General features: G+C 30.4%; 1 protein-coding gene and 1 long non-coding RNA gene across 2 annotated transcripts; one reads left to right on the forward strand and one right to left on the reverse strand.

Moving 5' to 3' along the window:
• The first annotated feature begins 803 nt into the window (after positions 1-803).
• Positions 804-4,760, forward strand: LOC123924176 (MDIS1-interacting receptor like kinase 2-like). Its single transcript, XM_045976966.1, has 2 exons — positions 804-3,446; positions 4,058-4,760. The coding sequence occupies exons 1-2, from the start codon at positions 899-901 to the stop codon at positions 4,363-4,365; spliced, it is 2,856 nt and encodes a 951-aa protein (XP_045832922.1). The 5' UTR covers positions 804-898; the 3' UTR covers positions 4,366-4,760.
• Positions 4,761-8,955: 4,195 nt separating this feature from the next.
• On the reverse strand, positions 8,956-9,371 carry LOC123881400. The gene is made up of 2 exons (XR_006799458.1): positions 9,223-9,371; positions 8,956-9,123 (listed from the first exon to the last, which is right to left on the reverse strand). It is a non-coding gene; the product is annotated as an uncharacterized LOC123881400 (long non-coding RNA).
• Between the last annotated feature and the right edge of the window lie 11,591 nt (positions 9,372-20,962).

The following is a 20,962-nucleotide window of genomic DNA, read 5'->3' on the forward strand; positions in this document are numbered from 1 at the left end:
CATTTAATATATTTTTAAGATCAATAATATATTTGAATTAATAATACACCTATAAAAAAATTATTTTTTTGGGGTGGGAGAGGGCCGTGGCCACCCTCAGCCCCACCCTAGTACCGCCACTGAATGTAATATCCTGCCAACTGAGCAACAAAACTATACTCATGATATTTATTAGAGGTTTCTATAATAAGGTGCTGAACGAGTATTTGATTTTTCTTTTTTGAAATAATACATATTGATATTTTAAAATATTAGATAACTATCTACCACTTAGATTAGATGAGATGATAAGAGATTTTTTTTCCAAAAATTATGGATTCAAATTTAAAATACAGTCTGGTACCCTTTTGCATTCATACTCATTTTAAGAGATTAGTCGGTCTTTATAGTTACATGCAAATATTATTTGATTAATACAAAAAAATTTGATAATTAGAGATAAACTATGAAATACGTTACTTTTAAAATGATGAAGTACTCGTACCAAAAACTTATATGGTACACACTGATCCGTAACATTTTTTATTTAATTGATTTAGGATGATAATATATCAGCGGTTTAAATACACAAATAAAACAACGGCAGAATCGACACCATATATACCTGCCGATGACTGCGACCAAGGAAGTCAACAACTAATGTGAAAATGATATTAATTCAATATGAAATAGATGGAGTATTAAATCAACAAAATCCGAAATCGTTTAATCATGGAAGAAGTCAACAAGCATTAAGTTTGGTAGATGGAAGGAAACAAAAATCAAAGTCAAACATCAATGAACATCAAGTTGTAATATTATGATAAACTTAAATACATATATAGTACAACTCTTCATTAAACAATTTCATCTACCTTATTGTTCAGAAAATTTCTCAATTTTGTGAACTCTAAAAAAAATGTCCAACCATAATCATAATCACACATTTGCAATTTCATCTACCTTATTGATATTTTTGTTGCTAAATCTATGTCAAATCACTACAAGCCTAACACAATTTGAAGCGTTGCTAAATTGGAAACAAAGTCTACCTCCACAACCAATTCTTGATTCATGGATCATTAACAACTCAAGTTCAACACAAACACCATGTTCATGGAGAGGTATAACTTGTGATTCAAAAGGAAGTGTTACAATCATAAACTTAGCTTATACTGGACTTGAAGGTACTCTTAATCACTTAAACTTATCAGTTTTTCCAAACCTTCTTCGTCTCGATCTTAAAACAAATAATCTCACCGGTGTCATACCTGAAAACATCGGCGTTCTTTCGAAACTCCAATTTCTTGATCTTTCTACTAATTATCTAAATGGAACTTTGCCTCTTTCTATAGCTAATTTGACTCAAGTTTACGAGCTTGATGTCTCGAGAAACGATGTATCAGGTATACTAGACCCTCGTTTGTTTCCTGATGGAACTAATAAGCCCAGTTCCAGAACTGGGCTTATTGGCATCAGGAATCTTCTTTTCCAAGATACCCTTTTAGGCGGTCCACTACCGATCGAAATCGGGAATATAAAAAACTTGACTTTACTAGCTCTTGATGGAAACAATTTCTCTGGCCCAATTCCTTCATCTTTAGGAAACTGTAAACATTTAAGCATTCTTAGATTAAATGAAAATCAATTCTCTGGTCCAATTCCACCAAGTATTGGCAAATTAACCAACTTAACTGATCTTAGATTTTTCACCAACAACCTAAATGGAACTGTACCACAAGAATTTGGAAACCTTTCATCTTTGGTTGTGTTGCATCTTGCTGAGAACAATTTCATTGGTGAGTTACCACCAGAAATTTGCAAAAGTGGAAAACTTGTTAATTTCAGTTCAGCTTACAACAGTTTCACTGGTCCAATTCCAAGAAGTCTTAGAAACTGCCCTTCTTTGTATAGAGTTAGAATGGAATACAACGAGTTAACCGGTTATGCAGATCAAGATTTCGGAGTTTATCCGAATCTTACTTACATAGATTTCAGCTATAATATGGTTGAAGGTGGTTTATCTGCTAAATGGGGTTCATGCAAAAACTTGCAATCACTTAAAATGGCGGGTAATTCGGTTAGTGGAAAAATTCCAAGTGAGATTTTTCATTTGGATCAATTACAAGAGCTTGATCTATCATTTAACCGATTATCGGGAACTATTCCTTCACAAATTGGAAATTCTTCGACTTTGTCGAACTTAAATTTGAATGGAAATAGGCTTTCTGGTAAGATACCTAATGAAATTGGAAAGCTTTCGAATTTGCAAACTTTAGACCTTTCGATGAACACGTTGTTTGGTGAAATTCCAGCTCAGATAGGAGATTGTTCGAATTTGTTGAATTTGAATTTGAGTAACAATCATTTGAATGGAACAATTCCTTTCCAAATTGGAAATCTTGGTTCATTACAAGACTTTTTGGATTTGAGTTACAATTCGATTTCAGGGGCAATTCCTGGTAATATCGGTAAGCTTTCGAGTTTGATAAGCTTAAACATCTCAAACAATAATTTATCAGGTAAACTTCCTGATCAAATTAGTGGAATGTTGAGTTTGTCAAGTCTTAATCTTTCTAACAATCATTTGGAGGGTAATGTTCCTAAAGATGGCATTTTCAAATTGAACTCTTCTAATTCAATTGATTTGAGCAATAACGAAGGGCTATGTGGTAATTTCAAAGGTTTGAAACCTTGTAATGTCTCACTCATTGATCCTAATGGTGATGGGAGTAACAAAAAAAAAGTTGTGATTCCAATTGTTGCTTCATTAGGAGGTGTACTTTTTCTTTCATTGATAATTGTTGGCATAATTTTGTTATGCTATAAGAGAAAATCAAGAACTACAAGAACAAAGTCTTTATTAGATACACCAAATCCATTTTCAATTTGGTATTTCAATGGAAGAGTTGTGTACGGCGACATAATCGAAGCTACAAACAATTTCGACGACAAGCATTGCATAGGCGAAGGAGCGTTCGGGAATGTTTACAAAGCCGAATTGAAAGGTGGTCAAATATTCGCGGTGAAAAAGTTGAAATGTGATGAAGAGAATTTAGACAAAGAAAGTATAAAAACATTTGAAAGTGAAGTTGAAGCTATGACAGAAACAAGGCATAGAAACATTGTCAAGCTTTATGGATTTTGTTGTGAAGGAATGCATACATTTCTTGTTTATGAGTATATGGATAGAGGAAGTTTAGCTGATATGTTGAATGATAATAAGAAAGCATTGGAACTTGATTGGTTTAAAAGATTTGAAATTGTTAAAGGTGTTGCAAGTGCTCTTTCTTATATGCATCATGATTGTTCTCCAATTTTGATTCATAGAGATATATCAAGTAAGAATATTTTGTTATCAATGGATCTTGAAGCTCATGTTTCAGATTTTGGTACTGCAAGGTTTCTTAAGCCAAATTCACCTATTTGGACTTCATTTGCTGGCACTTATGGCTATGCTGCTCCAGGTAATGTTATATACCTCTCTTCTAGACCTGTCTTAAATTTAAGAATTAAGATTATATATATGTTTATTGTTGTTGTTGAGTTGAGCCAATGTTAGTCCATACAGAGCAAAACTCCGACTTTAAATGGCCTCTCCGCTACTGAATAGTCGGTACTTAAGCCAGATACCGAGTCTTCAAAAGAAAAAAAATATATATGTTGTAGTAGTAGAGGTCAGAATTTACACAGTTGCAAATTCAATACCGGTAAAACTCAATCAGACAATTTACATTCTAAGGTCAATCCATACAGAGTAAAACTCTGACTTGAAATGGCTCTTCCGCTAGTGAATGGTGGGATGGTGTCCGTAAGATACCTAGTCTTCAAAAGAAAAAAAAAAATTATATGTTGTAGTAGTAATTTTTGGATAGATGCAAATTCAATACCGTTAAATCTCAATCAGACGGTTTACATTCTACGGTTAAGTTTTTAGATATTTTTAACAAAGGCAAAAGCTATTTTGTGTTTGTATATCATATTAAAAATCACTTTTAGATACTCATTTTTTCTAAGGAGTAGTATTTTTCTTCTTCTTTGCAATTGTCTAATTTTGACTATGTTCTTGCTACTACAGAGCTTGCATACACAATGGCAGTGACAGAGAAATGTGATGTATTCAGCTTTGGTGTTTTAGCATTTGAAATTCTAACAGGAAAACATCCTGGTGATCTTGTTTCTTACATACAAACATCTAATGATCAAAAGATAGATTTCAAAGAGATTTTAGACCCTCGCCTCGCTTCGCCTCCAAAGAACATTTTGAAGGAGTTGGCATTGGTTGCTAATTTAGCTCTTTCTTGTTTACACACAAATCCTCAATCTAGACCAACCATGAGAAGCATTGCCCAGTTGCTAGAAATGGAGACTGCATTTAACACTTGATTCAAGTTCGTTACTAACCTCTCCTGCCCTTTTTATAAGAAACAACTTAATTTTTAGATTTATTAAAATAATTGATGTATTTGGTCTATAATATTATAGACGAAATACATTTGTTATTTAATTAACCTAAAAAGTAAATTGATTTTTATAAAAATAACTCAAAGTAGTACTTTCTTTTGGTCCATTTGGTTTGTGTATAGATATTGTGTATATCATAGTGCTTGTTATTTCCTTGCTCAAAAGGCAATATATGTAATGAAATTTGAATGTTTTCTGGAATTTTAGATGTTAATTTGAATGTTTTCTATGTAAATTTCATTGCTTGGATAACAAACATCGATTTTTGTCATCTTCCATTCTATCATAGTTCAACTCACCCCACTCCGGCTTATCCTGCGCATGATGCAACAACAGAAACAAGTACGATGAAATGTTATTATTATCAACACTATGTATTCACCTATTTCTTCGGTCGATCTAACATCTGTACTGCTCATCATATCTAAACTGAAACACGAAAACCTCTTATTTTCGAAAGTTTGAGGCAAACAGAGAAAGGGCGCGCTGCCACTCGCCACGCCAACTCTAACAACTTTTAGGCGCAAGTAGGCCACAAACCACCTTCCTGGCATCAATTTTTTAGCGCGACTTCTCCAGTATTCCAAGTTCCAACTGCCCTTTTTGGTCCTGTCTGAGGGATCACCTCTTGGTTTTGTGATATTTTGTTTTTTTTTGGGTATTTTTGGACCTTTGTCATGAAAATTAAAAGCCTAACTAATTTGAGTTAAATTAATGTTAAAGAAATTAAGGTGTAAATATAGCTCAGAGTTCAAGTTTAAGTTAAAGATTAAAATACTGACATTAACAACTGATTATTTATGCTTAGCCATCTTATAAAAATATTAGTATATGCTTAGTGGTAACTTAATTTTATTAAACTGAATTAATACACGGTATCATAATTATTATAGTCAAGTAGCCTGGTGGCTAGAAATTCCACCTTTAAAATAGATAAGTGAGATTACCGAAGTTTAAAATTCGACGCGCTGCATATATAATGCAATGTCCTATTAATTAAAGTAAGATCATGTGACGGTGTCATACTTATGTATAACTTAATTATTACATATTCCACTGAGGGACGGAGACAGGTAGTGTGTTGTGTGGGCACATGCCTACACAAACGTTTTGAATTTATTTTTATTTTTATATATTTGTATATTTTGAATGTTGATCTTCCACATTCATTCATAGCAATTGAAAGTAAGCTCAACTCTACCCATCACTTAACTCACATGCCACATATTAAAATATATAATTCAAAAATTCATTACTTTCTAATTCTAAGTAAAAACAGGTTCCATATTCCAAAAAATCATCAAATTACTTCCTATCTCTATTATATACATAACGAGATTTCCACGGAGCTCTCTCGTGCATTCTCATAGAAATTATTTAGGTGTCATTTAATTAAAAAGATTCAATTGAATCTTTCTCAAAAAAAGATTTTAAAAAAAGAATAAAAAAAAATCTTCTAAAAAATTGATTTAAGAAAACAGAAGAAAAACAAAACTTTGTATCTCACTTATTTGTTGGATTGATTGTTGGATATATACAAATTAATCTGAAGAAGAAAAAAAAAACTAAATATATATAAGCTTATACAAAGTTATGTAGAAGTTCTTATAGTGGATTGGATTGACTTATTCATGGCGGTGGGAGTTTTTATGAGATGAATGAAAATATCCAATGGCGGGTGTCATGGCGGTGAGTTGCCATAGTTGAAAATAAATGGCAGAGAAAAAGTTCATTCACAAAGAGGAAGATGAATATAGCTTCAGGGCGGTGTTTGTTAACCATGTAATTTTTTAATGAGAATAAAAGAATACACGTGCAAAATTATGATTGGGAATAGTAGGAACAAGACCTAGAGTATTTTGTTGAAATAAAAGGTGAATGTATTGTTTAAAATTGACGGAGTATGGTAGACATCACAAAAAGTTCATAATTTAAATAACGTACATCTTTACATGTCGTTGATTGAAAAAATTCCTATCTCCATCTCTATTATATACATTAGGATATTCAATTAAATTTATTTTTTGTAAAACAATTGAATCTTCTTTTACTCATTATAAAGAAAAAGTATTAAAAAAATCTTCTTTAATCCACTTTGTTGGCATTCAATTAGACAGCTTGCTTAATTACTACTTGACATTCAATTGAATCTTCTTTAACCTATTATTAAAAAAAAAAACTCTAACCCACTTTGTTGAGAGTTTGCTTACACACATTCAATTTAATCTTATCTAACCCATTATTAAAAAAAAAAACACATTCTATAAGTTATGTTATATGTTATATTAACAACTAAGCTTATACAAAGTTATATGTTCTACGTAAATACATTTTATTTTATTTTAAAGAAAAAATTATGTTCATTAGGAAAACGATCCCCATGGTTGGATACTTGTTCAATGTTCTACGAAAAGTGATCCTCATGATGAAAATTGTGTGTAGATGATAGTGAGAACTAAGCATTACAATTTAATTGATATTCATTAAAAAAATAATAAAGAATTAACAACTAGTTTTTGTTCATAGAGCAGCTATAGAGTCCTAGAACGGAGACGAAAGAGGGATAGAAATAGAGAGAGAGAGAGAGAGAGAGAGAGAGAGAGAGAGTTTCTCAGTGGTGTAAAATGGAAAACGAAGAGTTTTTCCCACCCGACTCTTAAAAATACACATTGACTAATTAAAATTTAAATATCGACTGCAGAGGTTATCCATATTTTCATATTTCATTATTCATATTTTATTTAGCACGATTAAAAGTGACCACCAATAATAAAAAGTGTAAGTAGAAGATAGTGATAACTGAGCACGAGAATTTTATTGATATTTATTAAAAAAATTAATATAGAATTAACAATTGTTTTCTGTTGATGGAGTCTCTATAGAGTTCTGTAACAGAAACGGGAAAAAGATGAAAATAGAGATAGAGATATAGAGAATCTCTCATTGGTATATCATAGGAAACATGAAACACTCACCAATCCACTATTATAAATACACATTGACTAATTAAAATTTTAATTCCGATTACGGAAATTTTTCCATATTTTGTGTCCATTGCACTTTCACTAGATTACATCCAGCTGATGAAATCCATGGGAAACCTAAAATAAATTACTATAATTTTAATTTTTTTTATAATTAATCTATGATTTTTTTTTATATATTTTCAATTTTAAACTTTCCATAAACCTTCATTCGAACCATTTCGAGAATGCTAATTTATCAATGTGAGTGAAGATCCATACATAGATTTTTTCATTTGACGTTTATGCGCGAAGATTGCTTCTTTGTGGGACAATATTCATTTGAAAAGTAGTATAAAATTCACAATTATTTTTTAATGATGGAGTCCCTAGAATGTCATAGGAGATAGAGATGTGAGAGAGAGGGAGGGAGAGAGAATCTCTTAGTTTTGTTGAACAGAGAACAAGGAACGGAAGAGTACTTCCCACCCCACTATGCCTTTGTAGAATTCTTAAACATATATCGTATTTTCATACTCAAGTCTCTAATTGGTGTAGAATGAGAAATGTAGAGCACTTTCTACTCCACTATTAAAAATGATCCTTAATTAAATTTTAATTTGAGAATCGAGTTTATAATTATTTTATATTTATAGAGTCACTATATAGTCCCGGGGATGAAAATAAGAGAAATAGTATATCTATTAATAGTGTAGAACGAGAAGCAAAATAATAGTTTTCATGTTGCTCTATCATGTAACATTATTAAACATATATCATGCAAAACTTATCGTAATTTTATCGTAGAATTTTAAACCAAATTACTTAAATAATATTTCAAAATAAACACATAAATAATATTAAAAAAGAAAATAATCCCGTGTATGGCACGGGCTAACACACTAGTTTTAATGAATACTGCTAAATATTGAATCAAACACATAGTTACTAATATTACCTCTTTTCCCTTCCTCTCCATTTACCGTGAACCAAACAAACTCTTAAAGACCTAGTACTTGAGAAAACCCTACAAAGGCAAGGACGAAATTTGTGGTTTACCCTTTATTCATTTTTCACTACACTTTAATATAATCTATTTATTACCTTGTTACTTAAAATTTGTACTAATTGTGAAAATTTCATCATTAGGATTTGAGAGTGTTTAATTGGGATTATTGCATATGATGCGAGTTTTTTTTTTTTCCCTTTCACCATCAGTTGAATCTGGTTCGAGGGTCAGTTATGACATCAAGTGGTTTCAGCACCCTCCCGATCGCAGTTGCGGGGATCGAATCGCGGTCCTCCTTACCAAGTTCAGCGTCAATCACCACTGAACCAACTAACTGTTGGTCATATGATGTAAGTTCTATATATAGTGTATGTGTATGATTTGTATATATATATATATATATATATATATATATATATATATATATATATAGTTTAAATTTGGTAACTATTTTTTAACAATAAGCAATGGAAAAAAATTCAAAAGAAAATCAAATTTACAACACTCATCATCCTTAAGAACTCGATGAATGCTAAAGTATAAAATCGGATACATCCTATAAAAAATATTATAAATTTGATAACACCACTATTGCAAATTTCTAGCTCAATCACTGATCCCAATACTCACATAAATCATCAATACAATCACGAAAAAAATATACAAGCTCTGGACAATCATGCTTTGAGTCGCAGGGATATTTGGTTTCTGCATTATTAAATAAGAAAAAAGCAACGTTACTAAAAGATAATAAAATATTGTGTATAATAAAAATCAAAATTTAAAATGATGTGAAAAATGACATACTTGTAATGGTAATCGGGTATTTGAAAATGATCAATGGAGAAAAAAAGATGATCAAAACAAGAACAAACATAAAAATTGAAGTCATCTTTTTCATCTTTGCATGTAATAAATATTTTTTTTTGTAGAAATTTTTTGTAACCTCTTTATAAGTAAAAATTTCACCCTTCGATAACTTCAATTAAATATTTTTTAACACTTTTTTCCGGTGTACAATATTTTTTAACACTTCAAAGTTGTAAGAAACCATTTATAAAATTAAAATTAATATTAAATGCAATTAATGAATATATCATCTATATCCCCCCTTTCAATTGATCAATTAACCTTATTATAGATCTCACATAAATATCTTGATGATCATCAAAGATTATTAGTATTATTTTATTAAACTTCATTATATTCTTTCGGGTCACACCGACGATATCAAGCTTTATAATTTTAGTGCCTTAAAATATTAGATAGGTTTTAATAGATTAGGACGAAGACTATGATATTTTTGTGTGCAAGGTCTTTAATTCAAATCACCATCATGCTATTATTTTTTAGATAATTTTAGTTCTAATCATTTTAAATTAAAGGCTAAATTATACTTTTGGTCTTCTAAATTTTAGAAAGTTGTGATTTTGGCCCTCTATATTTCAAAATACCACTTCTGACCCTCTATCTTTACTCCATTTTACAAAAGATCAATATTTGACTAAATCAACACTATGTGACAAGTCACTTAAGTGACTCAGCTGCCTCGTCAGTTTTTTTTTTTCATCTAATAATTAAAATGAAAATATAAAATAAAGGGAGAGGAAGAAGTTAAGTGTTGTGGGGTAATTGCACCCGTCTGTGTTAGCTTGTTTTGTATAAACCATCACTTATCTCAAATTGTTCATTATAAAGTTATCTATGCCAATATTTGATGTTTGTCTCGAGATTAAAATTGCATGTAAGTGATGTTTGTCTCAAGATTAAAATATTTGATGTTTGACCTCCGAACCCAGATAACAAGTTATGCAAAAATCAAAATGGAATTAAACAGCAAGACAATTCGGTTGAATAAAAAAAGACTATTAATGTTCTGCATCTTGTTTAATTTGTGGATCTTATTGCATAATTTTTCAATTTGCATCCTCCCTATATTTTTGTTTAGATGAAATTGTCGGAAAAATCGGCATAAAGAAAATAAAAGAATGCAATCAACAACACAAGAATATAACGTGAAAATCCTAAAATCGGGAAAAAAAATCACGGCCGTTGTCAAAACCGATAACCAGAGAATAAACATTATGTGAAAATTATTACAACACATAGACTTCACTCTCAACCACCCCATGCCACAGTACACCCACACTCTCTAAAGTAAATATTTGAATTACATCTCAAATACTCTTGAACAAGAGCATAAGAGAAAAGAAAAAAGACACAAATATAAACTTAAAAGTCATCGCAATAATTGATTAAAAACTTAAATAGCGAATAATAAAAACCAGGTCATTACAAGAACCATTAGATTTAGAAGACTTAGATAGTTAGATGTACCCTATGTACCATATAATATTTCTCTTACTTTACTCTTTCTCTCACCTCTTTTCTCTCTCTCTCTCTGCAACATCAATACAAACAAAATGATTTTTTCTCCAAAATATACCCTAGATCCCTCTTATTTCCGGTAATACCCTATCTCAAACTTATTTCCCGTAATACCCCCTCAGGGACACAAACTGATGTTGCAGCAGGGGAAAGAGGTAGCGATATTCTCAATGTAGCCATTGCCTCATGTATAGCGACGTTCTGACCGTCGCTATTGACCTTATAGGTAGAGCCGGGTATACGGATCAAGGTCCGCGGGCCGATCCGTTTAACCCGCAGCCCGCACGGACTTAAGACCAATTTTTTTTGGCCCGTTTACATTTTTGCCCGTGTGGGTTGGACCGTTAAAACCGCGGGTTATGCGGGTTAGCCTGTGACCCACCTTCTTTTTTTATATAATTAATTACGAAATTTATCAGATATAAATAACTTGGTCCATGTCCAAATTTAACTTTTTTAACCCAAAAAAAAAAAAAAACTTAATCTAAACCCTAATTATAAAAAGCAACAACACACTCCAATTTTAATCAAGTAGACAACAACACAAAACATCAGGATTCAGACATGTTCTTCTACTTATAATCTTTTCTTCTTTTTCACTATCTTTTACTTTGTCTTACCTGTATATACATTTGCTAGTATTTAAAAGATACATGTCCAAATGGGTAGTTAATTTTCTCAGGGGTATTTTCCGCTATTATGTTTTGAATAATTTGGTTACCTTGATGTGATTTAGTTAAGTTTAATCTGTTAATCTTTTAATGCTTTTTTGGGTACACGTAGAAAGTTTTTCTCACTAAAATGGACGGTACAAAAATGACGATAAGAATCAGTTGAATTTGATTTTAGTTGTATTACTTACAAAGAGAAGATAGATAAACTCAATGATATTACAAACTTTATTTATTTTTATTTGTTAATTACAATTTATATGTTATAAGATAAAATTATTAATAATATATTTTTTTAAGCTTTCATTATACCAATATTTTACTAATTTAGTTTATTTTTTGAAAAAACTGATTTTTTATTGGTAATAGTTCGCGGGTTAACCGTTTAACCCGCGGGCTTATGCGGACCGAACTCGAACTTAATATTATAACTCGTTTATATTTGCCGACAGGCTTGTTCGTCTCGTTTAATATGCGGGTTTATGCGGGACGGATTAAACGGGGCGGGCTAGCCCGCATACCCAGCTCTACTTATAGGGGACACAAAATATGTTTCAGTTTTCGTATGATACAGCTTGCCTCTGCTCCTGATGTTTTCTATCCCCTTTTTCCTTCGCCTTTGTAGCTTCCAATCTTGCAGCAAGATACTCCTTGGCAATAACATCATAAAGCCTGGGTTCACGAAGCTAATAAGAGAGAAAAATGTTTACAAGTGTTACTGTTTGGTATGTTGAAACAAGAAACTTGAGGTCTTTTATATAGCATTGAACTTCTTCACTCTTCACTTTTCTAAGCAATGTGAGACTTCTCAAATATAATTTTCTTGACTTTTTTTCCTTCATTAGCAATGTGGGACTTATATTGCAATCAAACCCAACAAAAATAACATAAACACCAAAACCACTCTTCTTAGAAAATCCATTATATCATAAGTAAATATATATATGTAACAGAGATCAATTTAGAACCACAATGTCTTTGAAGATAACATATACATGTTCGGTGCCTCATATGATATAAAATTGTTCAATGAACAGAAACATAAGACCAAGTGAAAGATGAAAAAGATTTGGTCCCTTCTCTTGTATGAAAGATGCTCTCACGTGACTTCTTCCTCTTTTTTGTTATTTTCCCTTTTATTTTAATTATTAGTTGAAAAAAAAATTGTCTGGCAATTGAGTCACTTAAGTGATTTGCCACATCGGTGTTGACTTGATAAAAATTGACATTTTGCAAAAGGGTGTAAAGATATGAGGCTATAACCTATAAGTGCTATTATAAAACATAGGGGGCCAAAATCACAACTTTCTAAAACCTAGGATGCCAAAAGTACAATTTAATTTAAATTAAATTAAAACTGACATTTTTTTTTACAAACATAAGAATTAAATTAACTATCATGTTTTTTATACATACATCATAAAGTACAATAGAAATTTTATTTGCATCTTCATCGTATTTGTCGATAATCAGAATCTTTAATCATTCTCTAGAAGTAACTCTTGAAGTTGTAACATACAACTGATCATGCGAAAACACCGGCGACGAAAGATATATCTTAAAATGTTTAACAGATTGAAAAATTATCTAGCAATTGAGTCACTTAAGTGACTTGCCACATCGGCGTTGACTTGATAAAAATTGACCTTTTGCAAAAGGGTGTAAAGATATGAGGCTATAAGTGCTATTTTGAAACATAGGGGGCCAAAATCGCAACTTTCTAAAACTTAGGAGGCCAAAAGTAAAATTTAGTTTAAATTAAATTAAAACTGACATTTTTTTTACAAACATAAGAATTAAATTAACTATCATGTTTTTTATACATACATCATAAACTACAATAGAAATTTTATTTGCATCTTCACCGTATTTGTCGATAATCAGAATCTTTAATCATTCTCTAGAAGTAACTCTTGAAGTTGTAACATACAACTGATCATGCGAAAACACCGGCGACGAAAGATATATCTTAAAATGTTTAACAGATTGAAAAATTATCTGGCAATTGAGTCACTTAAGTGACTTGCCACATCGGCGTTGACTTGATAAAAATTGACCTTTTGCAAAAGGGTGTAAAGATATGAGGCTATAAGTGCTATTTTGAAACATAGGGGGCCAAAATCGCAACTTTCTAAAACTTAGGAGGCCAAAAGTAAAATTTAGTTTAAATTAAATTAAAACTGACATTTTTTTTACAAACATAAGAATTAAATTAACTATCATGTTTTTTATACATACATCATAAACTACAATAGAAATTTTATTTGCATCTTCACCGTATTTATCGATAATCAGAATCTTTAGAAGTAACTCTTGAAGTTGTAACATACTCAAATAACTATACATTTTCATCAAGTCTATGTAAAGATCAACCTATTAGTAAAAAGTAAAAACCATATTATTGATATAGAATATGTGCTTTTCAGTTTTCACTTAAACATGCTATCAGAAGAAAAATTATTACAACTTTCTCCCTTTAGCAATTTAGGCATTGAGATTAAGAAACTGTAGCGATACGAAACGAAAACCATACATGTGTCAGACTATGAAATATCTAAATGAATGGATACTCCTTTTTTTTGCCGACAGCAGCGAACAAATTCATTATATATTTTTATTAATCATATATTATATTCAATTTACATATTTGGTTTTAACTGATGACCAATTGAAGAGCTACACTTTGGCCGAAATTGAGATTTTGTTGAATAGTAATAATAAAAGTCTGGAGGATTTCCCTGAACTGTCTAAACCAGATATGAGATTGGTACCTGAAATACGGAATAAGTTGATTTATGATGAGTTGAACTATGACAGACAATTTCTGAAAAATAAGCATCGTAAATTGATGTCGACAATGACCACTGAGCAGAGAAGTATATATGACAAAATTATGAAAAGGGTTGAGGAAAAAAAATCGGGTCTTTATGTATATGGAGGAACTGGAAAAACATACATTTAGAGAGCTATATGTCTGCAGAATTAAGATCAAAGGGCGAGATTGTTCTAATGGTAGAGTCAAGTGGGATAGCTGCTTTGCTAATTCCTGGAGGTAGAACTGCACATTAAAGGTTTGCAATCCCTATAAATGTTCATGAGGCCTCTTCGTGTGAGATACTACCAACAGATAATTTAGCTAAACTGATTCGTCGTGCAAGGCTGATCATATGGGATGAAGCACCTATGATTCATAAACATTGTTTTGAAGTCGTTGATCGTACTTTGAAAGATATACTACGAGAAAAAAACTTTCCATTTGGTGGAAAAGTAGTTGTTTTGGGTGAAGATTTTCGTCAGATTCTTCCTATTATGCCAAAAGGAACAAGACAAGAGGTTGTTAATTCCACTATAAATTCTTCTCAGTTATGGAGATTTTGTGAGGTGCTTGCTTACATTGACAACTAACATGAGACTACAGACTGACAGTTCAGATTATGACATTGAAGATAGAAAGAATTTTCAGAGTGGATTTTGGGTATTAGTGATGGAAGTATTGAGTAATTTAATGACTTAGATATCACAATACATATACCACCGGATCCGTTGGTTCCTAACTCGGGTGATCCTATTTCATCTATTGTTCAGAGCACTTATCCAGATCTATTGCACAATATGAATGATCCAACTTTTTTTTCAAGATAGAGCTATATTAGCTCCTAAAAATTCAATTGTTGATGCGATAAATAATTATGTGTTGGATTTAATTCATTCAGAAGAATACCTTAGGGTTATGCAATTGTACCCAATTGATAATTACAAAATTGGAAACATGTGTCGTTGAAGGGAGAGTGATAACCGGCAACAATATTGGTGGGAAAGTTTTTCAATAATTGTTTCATTTGCTATGACTATCAATAAGTGCTCAAAAATAAGCTAATCAAAACGGACTCGTAATCTAATATCTAGAAAGCCACATGACCTCTTTCATTTCAATGTAAATTCGATTCATTCATATGTGTCACTTTGCATAGAAATTGTAAGATACCGATCATTGTCACGACTTATTCACCGACAATCCCTACCTCTCGTCTATTGCAAGTGTAATACTCACTATGTCATTATTTATTGCTAATAATTTCAAAAGAAAGCAAGATAAAATTATTACATTTTTTATTAATAGACAATGGTAAAATTGCCTACATTGAGTTGAAAATAATCATATATTGTAAAATTGCTACAACTTTGTATTATAACATTCTTATTGAAAGATCCTTCTTATTCTACGAACAAAGAATTAAAACAAAGAATTTTAAACTCATAAACAACTTAATACAACAATTTTTCATTCTATCAATAATGAATAGCTAGCCATCATATAAATGTTAAGAAGTTTCACATTGATTGCGATATGACATGAATATATGTTTATAAAGTGAGGACAATCCTTAAGTCAAAAAAAAAATGAGGACAATCCTCACGTTACAAACTGATTTTGTAGGATTAAGTTAAGCTCAACTCCCAATTCTAAAATAAATATAGATGAAATTCTTTTGGGAAAAAAGATGATGCATAATCTTCCCACATAAAAGAAAAAAACCTACAAATTCTTCCATCAATAGTGAATAGCTATCAATTTAACAAGGTAGCTTAAGTGATATTTGGGGGAAAAGTTCTATGATCCAAGTTCTTCGCAGATTTGATTCAAAGAAATGAGTTCAATATATATTTTACATATACATTGTCTTCATCGATATCACAAGATATCGAAGACTCTGCTTTATCTGCTATGTTTCAAGGTATATCTTGTCACAAAGATTGAAGTCATACCCCCATTATTAATCAAGGAAATTACAGTCGATGAAAGGCTTATGATTGTCATTATTATGACAAACATAAACAAAGTATGATAGACTTATGATGATCCATGGATTTGATTTTTCCATGAATCTAGGGATAAGAATAAGATGACATAGAAAACTAAAATTAAATAAAAAAGATGAAATTTATGAGTGATCAATATAATTTAGAAGATGAGATTTATCAAACTTATGAGTGCAAACCATACATTTATAGAGAGTTCTCTTTAATTCTATTGTGAAATGGTCAATATTATATTTCTAGTAATAAAATAAATGTGCACAAAAATAAAGAAAACAATAAATTATTACATTAAAAATACATGGAAAATTATATTTTTATCAAATACGATATTTAAAATTAGAAATTAATGATATACATAAATTAAATAATATAAACAACAGATATGTTCTTATCAACTATGTCATCAATGACTAGGATTTTTAATTTTATTTTTATCATCTATAAGCTATGAATATAGTCAAATCCTGTAATATCTTTAATTAGTAAAAAACTTATGTTAGTCTTATATAGTATATATATCTATTATAAATATAATAAGTATGAATTCTAATTATTTTTGCCAAAATAAAAATACAATGAACAAGATGCATTTGCATGAAAAAGTGAATTTTTATTTATAATTTTTTATAATTAACCTTTTCGATAAACCATATGAAGTCTAATACATGCACAATTGTAGGATCCATCATTCCAATAAAAATTCAGTTCATTGATGTTCAAACTCTTTCTGTAACTCATTGAATTGAGAAACAAATGAAAGTATATGAACGACATATCGAGTAACAAGAAGAAGGAGAAGTCACTAATTGCCTAGAAAATGTCAGAAACGGAACTGATGATTGTCTCGACTTGTTCAATGGCAATCACTATCAGCTCTCGTTTAGTTGCAGGCAAAACACTCACTACGTCATTATTTATTGATAATATAATTCAAAATAGACTAAGATAAAATTATTACATTTTTTATTCATAGATAATGATTAAATTCCCTACATTGATCGAGTTATAAAGAATCATACATTGTAAAATTGCAACTTATATATTATGATCATATTCTTACTGAAAGATTTTCTTATTCTACGTACAAAGAATTAAAACAAAGCTTTTGAACTCATAAACAACATATAATATATACAACATTTTTTCATGACATCATTACTCTATTAGTCCCTTGAAGACATTTTAAGTTTCACAATGGTTCTTTAAAGAAAAAACGGTTTAAATTGGTCCCTTATTAATATCAATGTCGGTCCCTTTCGTTAATTTATTAACACAAAATATTTTAGGTGGACCGACATTGTAGGTGGTCTACCATATACCTCAATACACTTTTTAATCTTAACCATCAAATCTTTTTGAAGAAAAATAAACCATTTGATTTTGAATGTCCACCGGATATAACAGTACACCATCATGTTCTTCATCCTTCCTTCATCTTCTTCTTCCCTCCTTCTTCATGTTCTTCATAACTTCACCATTCAAGTCTAAAATTTCAAAACAAACCCACAAAAAATAAATCTTAAAAGTTCAAAAAATTCAACTTTATCAAAATCTCAAATCTAACACCCAATTTCATATTATTATTCTTCTTCTTCTTCACCATGACACCACCACCACCAATTTCATGTTATTCATCAACACCACCACCACCACAGATCCCAGATTCGCACCCTTTTAACTTTATATCTTGTATTCTTTTTCTTTTTACATAGTCAATTCCCGTATTTGATACTCCTTTATTAACATGAAAATCTCGTATTTTATACTCCTCCTGATTCTAAATATAAGAGAAAATTCACTTTTTAAATTTATTAAGAATATAATGTATTTGATCTATGGTTTAAATACATTAGATTTTTAATGAATTTAAAAGGGACCGGAGGGAGTATAATTTAATTATATGATGTTTGCGTATAATTGCTCAAAGTTGACTTCAAGATGGAATAATGAGTTGACCTAGCATTTTCCTTAGCTGTTAATAGGGATAATTGTGAGTATGATTCAAGTGGCATAGTAGTACTAGTATATGCCTCCATACTATTTTTTAATACCCTTTATCTTAGCCAAAAAAAATAAAAATAGATATATGACTAACAACTTTAATAGTTAATAGCCTCTAATCAGTCATTTTTGACAAGCTAAGTTGAGATTTTAGGTTTGGTATTTTAAGGGCAAATACGGGACGGATTGAGTACGTTGGTCTATGGACATTTTAAAAATTATTTTTTTTGTTCTTTTTTATTTTGAAGTTGGGTGAAAAAAAATTATATAATATAATATTTTATATTATTAAGAGCACTTGGCACATGACAAGGGTCTACGAGGGGTGCCAACCTAGTTGGGATTCCTTCTAGCTAGATCATTTGACGTCATTATGCTCTTAGTTCACAAAAGAAAAAGTTGGGATGAAAAATGGCGAAAAATGTTAAATTTCACGAATGAGTACAATCCAATTTTTTTTTATCATTATTGTTTTAGATCCAAAAAAAATTAAACTTGCTTGCATATATTGATTGGTTTTTCAATATAATTTTCTTTTCTGGCTCTTATTTTGGTGCTTGAATTTATTTTGAGACTAATATTATTTTATTTTGAGACTTTTTATAATGAATATTCAATTCGGTCTTTTAAGTTTAAACTTAACAATTTAATAGAGTCGGATTTTTTTTTTTAAAATATTCATAAAATCAAATGATCTATTAATTTTACGGAATCAAAACATAATTTAATAATTTCTCGTAAATAATTAGGATTTGAAAGAAAATAAATAGTGATAATATGATATTATGTGACAACCAGTAGACTATTAATAAAGTCAACATTCTCGTAACCTAAGAACATTCAAATGAAATGACGCAGATCTCTTTAACCAAGATCGTCCTACATTTGATCATTGTTTGGACATACACCAGTATTAAAATTTTTTGTGAAAGTTTATCTCCATTTATATGATTAATCTCTATGGTTTTCGGAAGAGAATATCTTGTTTAAAAAAATTAAAGTCAACATTCTCGTAATTCTCATTCATGCCAGCTATAGACAGTTTAGGAGGGAAGCATCCAATATACTAATAAAAGTAAAACACCAGAAGCCCTACCAATGAATTAAAAACATACCACTAGAGTATGATACATGTGATAGATATGGTTAATTGAGTGATGGAGCTAATCGTTAATAAATTTCGGTTAATGTCAAATTTGTACGAAAGAATGTAAGTTTAATATTTGATTGAATCTATTGTCGATTTTTATTTATCTTATAGAGAAACTCCACATTATCAGATCTTCATTATTTACGAATCCACCTCAAATAATTAATGAATTTTTCTTAAAGTCAAAAGTTTAATTTCTGACTAAAAAAATTTGTGGTTAGACATTAAATGAAGCCAATGTTGTTTTTTTTTTTTAACCAAAATGAAGCCAATGTTTATAAACCGATCAAAGAGTAAAAAAAAAAAAAACTGAAAGATATTCATATTCTTAACATATGGTCAAAGCTGGGGTGTGTGTATACAAGGCTTTGTTAAGGATCCATTTTTATTTTACTTTTTTGGTTAAGTAATTTAATAGGTAGAAATTTTATTTCTTGAGATGAATAAGTGAGAGATCAAGATTCAAACTTTTTTTTTTTTATAATCATCAAGATTCAAACTTTAATCCTGCATATAAAATACAAGGGTAATAATGTTTTTACCCCCTGCAACGTAGATGAGTTTTGATTTATTCCCCGAACAAAAAAAAATTGGATTACCCACTGTAATGTGAAGATTCTCTGGTTTACCCCATTATGGAAAATTTTGACTTAAGATTCCGTCTTTTGGCCTCTGTAATGTTAACGAATTTTGGTTTACCCCACTGTCTGACAATGCCGCGTCATCATTTTGTGGAATCTTAGGTCAATATTTTCCATGAGGGGGGATGAACCAGATAATCTTCACATTACAAGGGTAATCCAATTTCTTTTTTAGGAGGTAAACCAAAACTCGCCTACTTTGCGGGGATTTAAAAACCTAAATACAATATTCCTTCTAATTGAGCTATGCTCATAGGACTAAGAATCATTTATTTATTTATTTATTCGAATTTGTTTGATTTCTATTTTGTTCATTATATCAGGGGTAATCTTATTTTATTCACGCTATTGTAAAAGATAAGATCATTAAGCCACTAGATTTGGTTTAGTAGGAGTTTAAATAATATATATGAGATTTTGTATTCGATTTTCTAATCTATTGTAAATAAATAAATAAATAAAAGACAAGCTCATTCGTTTACACTCAACTTTGTTAGTAGACCCCGTTGGGTTTTATTTTTTGAATGACAAACAATATTTATGTAAAATCCTAAAACCAAGAAAATAGTATATGTAATTGACTAATTGGAATTACGTGATTAATGAGTTTTTGTTAAAGCGAAATGTTTAGAAGATCTCAAGTTCAACCTTTGGTGGATTTTTTTTTTTTTTTATCAAATTTTATTTACCTCGCGGCCAAACTCAAAATTACTAAAACCCGGTTCCCCAGGAACCTCAGGATTAGGTCGTTACTTTTCTTAATACACAGCCAAAAGTCAATTAGAGTGATATGCCAAAAAAAAAAATGAAAAACATGTGTAGAGTATTTTATAAGGTTCTTATATTAAAGTGAAATATAGTAAACTACCAAAATT

Source organism: Trifolium pratense, linkage group LG4 (genome assembly GCF_020283565.1).
Source record: "Trifolium pratense cultivar HEN17-A07 linkage group LG4, ARS_RC_1.1, whole genome shotgun sequence".
Lineage (NCBI taxonomy): Eukaryota > Viridiplantae > Streptophyta > Magnoliopsida > Fabales > Fabaceae > Trifolium > Trifolium pratense.